Source organism: Nicotiana attenuata, chromosome 1, assembly GCF_001879085.1.
Source record: "Nicotiana attenuata strain UT chromosome 1, NIATTr2, whole genome shotgun sequence".
Lineage (NCBI taxonomy): Eukaryota > Viridiplantae > Streptophyta > Magnoliopsida > Solanales > Solanaceae > Nicotiana > Nicotiana attenuata.
This window is the reverse complement of record NC_031989.1, coordinates 109,782,863-109,792,042: the sequence shown is the minus strand read 5'-3', so window position 1 is coordinate 109,792,042 and position 9,180 is coordinate 109,782,863. Positions and strand designations below refer to the sequence as shown.

The 9,180-nt window shown below is 40.8% G+C and overlaps 1 protein-coding gene across 1 annotated transcript in view; it reads right to left on the bottom strand.

The window, feature by feature from the left end:
* Positions 5,725-9,180, bottom strand: part of LOC109239563 — a 7,074-nt gene continuing 3,618 nt past the window's right edge. Inside the window, exons 5-8 of the mRNA XM_019406144.1 lie at positions 8,814-8,975; positions 8,030-8,083; positions 7,355-7,501; positions 5,725-6,108 (exon numbers count right to left, since the gene is read on the bottom strand). Of these exons, the coding sequence (XP_019261689.1) occupies positions 5,725-6,108; positions 7,355-7,501; positions 8,030-8,083; positions 8,814-8,975 (747 nt within the window). The remainder of the gene's footprint in view (positions 6,109-7,354; positions 7,502-8,029; positions 8,084-8,813; positions 8,976-9,180) is intronic.

Sequence of the window (9,180 nt, the reverse complement as noted above, 5' to 3'; positions counted from 1 at the left end):
ATTTCCGACGGTGGATGAGGTAGTTCCTCGTCCGGGGAAGGCGAGGTCCGATTTTAACAACACTGTTGGGGATGAACCGGAGCCCGTTCCTTCCATTATGAATGAGGCGGCGATCAAGGCACTCAAGGCCAAGTTGGGGATCCCTGCTAATATCGACATAGTGCCGGCGGGGAAGAACATTGTGCATCTGCACCGCCCGGGATACTGCGCGTTCTACGTGTATCCCTTTATTGTCGGGTACACGCTTCCCCTTCCTTCCCTGGTGGTAGACTTCTGCCGCTTCTATGAAGTGTGCCCGGCCCAACTCTCTTCGTACGTGTACAAACTCTTTCTTATGCTCATCAAGATCGCGGAGCTGGCTAGCCGAGAGATTTCCCTGGGGCACATGCTTTACATCTTTTCCCCCCACTTTATTCGGGGTACGATGATCCATATGCGCCATCGAGGAACCAAGAGTTTTGGTTGTGAAGATGGACGATAATGCCAACCGCTGTTTTTGGAAAAGCTACTTCTATGTGCGGACAGAGCACCTCGTGGCGAACCCGGCAGGGTTTCCAGAGACGTGGAACTTCGCTCGTGAGTCTTCCTTTATTTACTTTGTGATTTTTCTTAAGACGGTCGCCGATCGTCTCCCTTTAGGCGACACTGGTGAGGACTTGTTTTGCTTTTGCAGTCGAGAGACTACCCCCCCCCCCCCCCCCCCTAGTTGTCGATATCCGCGAGTGGGTGAGCGCAATTCTCCCCCACACAGTGGGGATTCGTGAGTAGGCGTCCTTCTATGAGAAGTTTGGGTGCAAGACTCTTACCGGTGAGTCGGCCTGATGTATTTTCACTTTATTCTTTGCTTTATATTTTAATCTTATCGTTATATGATCTAATCCCTCTTTGTTGATAGGTCAGAGAGTGCGAAGGACGAAAGCTCCTCCGCTTGCATTCCATCAACCTGCACCCCCTATTCGACTTGCGTCGAGGGCTGCTGCCCGGCCTGCACCAAGAGCTACTGCCTGCGGCCGAAGCTGTGCATGCGGAGGTTACTCCCCAGCCAAAGACTCCGATTCTCGCATTCCGTTCAGTGGGCGAATCCTCCTGTGTTGGTAGCGGAGAGGCCTCGTCGAAGAGACGACGGGTGGTATTGGAAGAAGCTTCTCCAGTCGAAACATCTTCGAAGGGCGACCTTGCTTCGGCGGTGCTCGAAACTGGTGGTGATACCAACCCTGCTAGGCCGTTGTGAGCGTTCAAGGGGCTAGTGTGGCGGAGAGGCGGAGTTGCGAGGCTGTCGTTGCTGTTTCGGGCGGCCCTTCGACATCTCGGCAGAACCGCGCTCCTTCTTCGGCCAATGAGAGTGGGAAAGGTGCCGTGATTGAGGATTATGAGTCTGAATCCGACATCGATCCTGAGGACATGAGGATATTTGAGGAGGGCTTTACTCGAACTGTGGTAAGAGCGGAAGGCCCTTCCCAAGTACTCAAAATTCCGTCGGATCTCAATCTACTGCAAGACACGGTGGATCTGGTGTCGCAGTTTGAGCTTCTGTGTTCTGCCACTGAAAGCGGAGCTCTTCAGGATGTTAGCTACTCCGAGCTATCACGTGGTGTGGCCGCGATGGGCCTAAGGGTGAGTTCCTCTTTATTTCCTTAGTTTCGTAATCTCTTTGATTTTACACTGACCCTTTCTTGCCCCTCTCCCCCTTTTTTTAGACTTACATGCTAGAGGTTGAGAGTGTTCGTAGGGCTAAGACGCGGGCGGAGATCTTTTTGAAAATGGCCGAGAAGTATCAGCGATATCGCAACAAATGCTGGGAGATGCATGAGCAGCTAAGAGCGGGTATGGGATCCCAATCTATCAAGGAGGAGTTGGAGAGAAGGGATGAGGAACCGATGCGGTCCATCTGCAGATGCAGCGAGCTTGAGGAGCAACTTCATGTCAAGGATGAAGAGCTTGAGGTGGGCAAAGGGGTTGCCGCGGAATGCGAGGACCTTCAGGCGAAGGTGTCGTCTCTACGAGCTGAACTTGAGCAAAATGCTACTAAGGTCGAAGCTCTGAGCGCAGAATGGACAGAGAAGGTGGACGAACTGGAAAAGAAAGTGCCCGATATGGAGAGAGCCGAGAACGCTCGAGTATCGGCTTTGGCGAGGGCGGCGGCACTAGAGGATACTATCTGTGTCCTCCGGTCCGCGCAGGAGTCTAAGAGAGCAACGGCTATGCTAAGGGAGGCACGGCTCGAGGAGCGAATTGGTGAACTTGAACGAGACACTTCGATCTTAGGAGACCGAGTTGTGGCTCTTGAAGCTGAGAATGCGCAGTTATTGGCTCAAGCTCCTTCTCAAGAGTCTGATTCGGCCACTGTTCCCCGCCGCCTGTATGAGCTATGGGTCCATGCCGAGGCCCAACGTGATATATACAAGGGTTTATAGGAGGCAGGGAATGTCTCATAGGCCGCCTTTGAAGATGCTCGGGCAAAGGCACATGAGGCTCGCACCGCCGGAGGCTGGAGAGGGCGTTGATGTCGAGGATGGGCTCCCTTCTGATGATGAGGATGTTGGGGAAAACGGCGGTGGGAAAGACACTAAGTGAAGCTTTTGCTGCAACCTTTGTACTTAAACTTTTTTTATTTTCATCTTCTTCCTGAGGGCCCGTTTCGGCCTTTTGTAGGGTGCGGTTGTTGCACATGTATACTTGAATGAAATAGTTGCTTCGCCTTTGTTTGTGTATCTTTTGATTTTCTGTGATGAGTCCCTGATTTTCTTTTTAATTGGGAATCCGACCTTGCCTGGATCGCGTAGGATCTCATCGTATGAGTCCGAATGAAGTCACTTTGGATGCCGGTTCGGGCGAAGTTTACTTCCGATGTGTCAACTTAGGCAGAACCGACCTTAATTCAAACGAGGTCGAATTTAGACTCGCCATTTTGGGCGAAGTCCATTTCTATGATATATGAACGAGGTCGAATTTGGAGTCGTCGTCTTGGGTGAAGTCAATTTCTGACTTATGTATTCGAACGAGGTCGAATTTGGAGTCGCTGTCTTGGGCGAAGTCAATTTCTGACTTATTTATTTGAACGAGGTCGAATTTGGAGTCGCCGTCTTGGGCGAAGTCAATTTCTGACTTATGTATTCGAACGAGGTCGAATTTGGAGTCGCCGTCTTGGACGAAGTCAATTTCTGACTTATGTATTCGAACGAGGCCGAATTTGGAGTCGCCGTCTTGGGCGAAGTCAATTTTTGACTTATGTATTCGAATGAGGTCGAATTTGGAGTCGCCGTCTTGTGCGAAGTCAATTTCTGACTTATATATTTGAACGAGGTCGAATTTTCCTTTCATTTGGCGATGGCCGATGGCCGTAGGGGTGTCAGTTCGAGCGAGATTAGAATTTTAGCCCGTTGTAATTTCAAACGAGGTCGAATTTTCCTCTCAATTGGCGATGGCCGATGGCCGTAGGGGTGTTAGTTCGAGCGAGGTCGAAACTGTAACCCGTTGTATTATTTTCATTGGAGAACATTGCTTGTTGCCATGTCGTTTACGCGCGCGTCGGGGCAAGTCCCGGTTCGCTCAATTTTTCTTTCATTGGAGAATACCGTGTGTTTCATGCACGAGTCCCAGTTTGCTTAACTTTGTTTTCATTGGAGGATGCCGTGTGTTTCATGGGTGAGTCCCAGTTTGCTTAAATTTGCTTTCATTGGAGATTGTTTTTCAATAATCGACCTGTGCCGAGCCGTTTTTGTTATTTGTAATATGGTGCGGCTCTAAGGGTTTTGCTAGGTCGTTACTCGCGAGATGGCATGGTACGGAACCTTTTCGTAGGGTGTTTTGGCGGCGTTGCTCCTTGTTCGCATACCTATGGGAGTGCTCGTGTTCCTGTTTTGAACCAACAAAAGAGTGTGATAAGATAAACCCGAATGAAATTATTTGTTACCTTGGCCTGGCAAGTCGGTGAAAGGAGAAGCGGCGTTGTAGGGTTACTCGCTTCGCCTTGTACTCGAATGGTGGTTTCACATTTGGCATCCACATTTGGCTTCGCCATTAATCGCGTCTAGACTTCTCATAAGTTGGGCTTACCTCACTCGTTGGGATACCGAGGCCTAGTCCCAATTCTACCCCGTCCGATATACGCAAAAAATAAGGGAAACATGTCATACTTTGTTCATAAATCGTCCGGTGCGTGTGGGTACGAAAATAAGGCAGGGTATGCCCACTATTTCGAAGGATCACACAGTAGGCTATTTTCCCTCCCTAAGAGGTGGAAGCACAGGCAGGTATACAAGGTGAATACGTCAAAAGGGATTGCGGTCATGCCAAGCGCATAGTGACCATGATTCTACTTTAAACACATATATGACGTGCCTAACCCATCACTACAGGTGAGGCGTGGGCCTCGCATAAACATCAGCCACAATTTCTATTTTACGTAGAGATCTGACCTAGATTGGTACGGTTACCCCAAAAGCTGATCTACCATTCTTTTCGAGTTCGTGTTCATACCGAGATGGTGAGGTTGTGACGGCCTGGAAGTAATACTCGGCTAGTTCTAGATCTAAAGGGAACTAAAATATTTGGCTAAAAAATCTCAACAGACGACGCTAAATTGTTTGACCAAAAAGTGTTGAGCCTTTTAGTTAAACTAATTAATAAAGAAAATAGAGGATAAATCTTAGTCAAACATAATTAACTTTAGATCTAAAGATATTGAATATGAGAATCACATGAAACCAAACTTGTACAACATTCCTTAGGATATTAAAGAACATTAAATGTAAATGATAAGCTTACATCTTTGACACCAAATTATTTTGTATCTGAGACAACGAAGAAGAAAGAGAATGAATCTCGTTGAGTGCTAAGAGATCTATCTTTATCGATTCAATAATATTGATTACAAAAGCTTGTAACCAAAATCTAGACTTCTACTTTGTTGTTGGAGGTTTCCTCCAATTCTTCTGTTCCTTTTTCCCTTCTAGGACAACCCCCTTTTTCTTGCTTTCTTCTGTCATATATATATATATATATATATATATATATATATATATATATATATATATATATATATATATATATATATATATATATATAAATATTGTCATCTTCCCCTTTGCCCAACAGTCTTTAAGCAGCATACTCCTACTTGACCATACCCCTCTTTACTCGCTCAAGCGTGACTGCATATATTCTGCAGTACAAGCCTTTCAATGGCTCGATCCCGACAGTGGCCGAGGCACTTGTCGCCATTACGCCTTGCGGGTACGTCCGTGGCTTGGTCGACCCTTTTCCATTCCCTTTAATGATAATCCATTTGTGATCAGATTTTGACCCATACAAATACGATACAATACAATAGATAACAACCATCCAAACTAGGTGTTAAAGCGAAATCAAGATTGATAACAAACTCAACAAAATTCAAAATTAGTGATAATTTATATAGCCGACCCTAACTTGTTTGGAACTGAAGCTAGTGTCATTGTTGTTGTTATATTCCAACTTCACAAATTGTTTTAAGGGCATATTGGATTCCTCCCCGCAGGCCCTCCAAAGTGAAATTCAGGTTTTTCAACATAATAATAATAAAGAAAATTGATACAATACAATAGATAACAACCATCCAAACCAGCTGTTAAAGCGAAATCAAGATTGATAATAAACTCAACAAAATTCAAAATTAGTGGCAACTCATATAGCCGACCCCAACTTGTCTGCAACTGAAGCGAGCATCATTGTTAACAATGTGTTTTAAGGGCATATTGGATTCCTTCCCGGACCTCCAAAATGAAATTCAGGTTCTTCAACATAATCACCCATATACTGAGTACGATAACAATCATATTCCTCAGAATAAGCATCAACATATTCTGGAAATCTCAACTCCATTGAATTTTGAAGAACTCTCATTCTTTTCATAAATCCTGTATTTGCATATATAAAAAAAGGAAAAGCTCCACTTCCCATTTGTGTTTTAGTATGTGGATGTGTCCCTACTTTGCTGCTATAAACTTCACCACCCCATTGAACTGTTTCTGCATGGTATTTTAGCCCACCTTCAAATATCTCTGATGGCCAATATCCTATGTTTATTTTTTCTCCATATTGTAGCCACCAGTTGCTTGTATTTAAATCCTAATTATTAGGTGAAAAATAAGGAGAAATTATAAGATCAAAGAAAAAAAGAGTCATTGTCAAATGTGAGCAAGTTATCTATATTCGTAAAGCAAGGCAGCCAGGTGCACTAAGCTTCCGCTATGCGCAGGATCCAGGGAAGGGCCGGACCACAAGAGCCTATCGTACGCAACCTTACCTTGCATTTCTGCAAGAGGCTGTTTTCACGGCTCGAAGCCGTGACCTCCTGGTCACATGGCAGCAACTTTATCAGTTACGCCAAGACATGTAAATTAAATTAATACAACAACAAGAACAATAACAACAAACCCAGTATATTCCTACAAGTAGTCTCCGGGGAGGTAGATAATACACAGGCCTTACCCCTACAGTGAATGTAGAGAGGCTGTTTCAAGTAGGCCCTCGGCTTGAGGAACATGAGAAAAGAGCAATAGCAACCAGCAACAACGAGAACAAGATAAAAGTAATTTAAATTAATAATATTTTTTTTTACTTGATTTTGGATATGCATGCGTACGAGAAATAAGTCAAGAATGATTTAATGAACTTAATGATATATATTTTTAGTACTAGATATAATTGACAATTGTTGTTCTATTTTTTTTAGTAATTACCCTTATCAGATTTGCTATGAAAAATAACCTATTATTGTAGGTCAACACAACCTTATGATATCAAAATTTATACATCGTCATTGACTCATGCGTGGAACTTAACTCTAGATGTAATAAAAAAGTAAGTTATGTGTAAATATCATTTTTATACTATCGAGTTAAGTACTAGACCTATAAATAGTAGGCAACTTTTCATAGCAAACCTTATATGATAACCTGCTATGCTCAATTAAATTACGTTGATAGTATAAAATTATTACATTGTCAATATATATAACTTAAGTTCATAATATAATATACCTCGGCATGAATTTGCAAAACCATCCAAGAAACTTGATAAATTAAATTAAGACTCATGTTTGTGTCAAATGCAAGCAAACCATTCTTATTTGAAAAAGAAAAAAAATAATAGAATGTAAATGTCTAATATCAAAGATGTTTATATTTCGAGAGATGTTGTCGTATAAATTGTAGTACCATAGATATGATCTCTTCACTCTTAATCAAAGACTTTAAATTGAGCATTTTCTTCTATAATGAGTCTTATACGACGCAAATCTAAATTAGTTTGGACCCCAAATATAAATATCAGACCGGATGGGAAACAAAAAAACATGCATAATATTACTAACCTTGTAGATATAAACAGTAATTGAATAAGGAAGACCATTTTGAGTTGAGATTGGGTATATAGCTGCACCAAGTGCTATTTCATGGCTAGTTTGTACAAAACCAGGGCATGTCAGGTCAAAGCAACCTGTTTCTTTTGAGCCATCAGTCTATCATTTGAACATCCAAACACACAGTAAGTTCACACAGAAAAAATTAAAACTTTTGCAAAGAATATATATATATATATATATTATAATTTTTACATTATTAGGTTACCAAGGCTTTTTACAAGTAAGCCTTTTTAAAATATGAGATTTGTAATCTTGAAAATAAAATAAATATTGTTATCAAAGATAAGGATGATTTTTGATAGTGTAAACATTATTTACACTGATAATGTATATTGCTTAATCTCATAACTTAAACCCTATATGTAATCTGTTTAAGTTAAATATGTATTGATGGTGTAAAAGACTATATACATTAATCAAGTCACTAAAAATAATTCTTTGTGATTATATTGTTTGGTAACCTTAAAAAAGTGATACTATTTCTTTGTAATAATGCTGTTAAAGTATAATGGAGTAATTGTCAAAATAATTAATATTAGGTTGAACTTAGGAATTTTCATAAGTAGAAAACTGAGATAATTTAAACAAAATGACTAAGAAATGGAGATATCTAAATATACTTACAGTCCAATAAGTGAAAAATCGCGTTTGCCTATCGCCATAAACCCTTGGATTAACCTAAAATGTTGAAATTAATCAACCATTTAGTAAATGCTACAAATTATTAATAAAGCGTGAGTTTAATTCTATGAAACTAAACTGATAGTGTAAAGAATCTTTACAATGCCAATGCATATAACTTGAGCACAACACCAGAAGCTATGTTGTGTGGACTCTCCAATAATCTTGCTATATCCGTGTCAAATCCGCCAAAATATGACAAATCCGACGATATTTTTGGAGATTCTTAGTAGCATAAACTAAAAATATGAACAATACTAGAAGCTATGTTGCGTGGACTCTCTAAAAATAATGTCATACCCGTGTTGAATCCGCCAAAATACATTATTTTTGGAGGATCCAACGTGCATCCGACGATATTTTTGGAGAGTCTTAGTAACATAAACTAGAAGTATGAACAAGACTAGCGAGAAGCTATGTTGCGTGGACTCTCTAAAAATGCGGCCTATAATCGGTGTAGAATCCGCCAAAGTACACTATTTTTGGAGGATCTAACGTGCATCCGACTGATATTATGGAGAGTACTCTTAGCAACATAAACTAGAAATATGAACAACACAAGAGAAGTTACATTGCGTGGACTCTCCAAAAAATGTTGTTGCACCCTTGTCGAATCCGTCAAAATACACTACTTTTGGAGATTTCGACACGTATATAACGATATTTTGAAGAGTCCGAACAACATATTAAGAAGGATAATAAAAATCAGAAGGTAAGAGAAACTAACTGCCCATCCAGATTCAATATCTTGATAGTCATAGTAAGCTCCACTCATAAGTGCAACTCGAGAAGTACTATACTCATCATCTCCTTCAACATGAGGATTCCACGTTATCATGTCTGTTTTTGCACCTAAATATCTATATCCTTCTGTATGTAGTATAGCCAACTTCATATTCATGTCAACAAAATGAAAAAGAAATAAAAAAGAGTAGGGTTAGATAGGAAGGAAAATTTTCTTTACAACATATACATAATCTAACTTATAATGTAAGAAAAATATTCAAATTTACTCTTTTTCTATACGAAATATATATATATATATATATATATATATATATATATATATATATATATATATATATATATATATA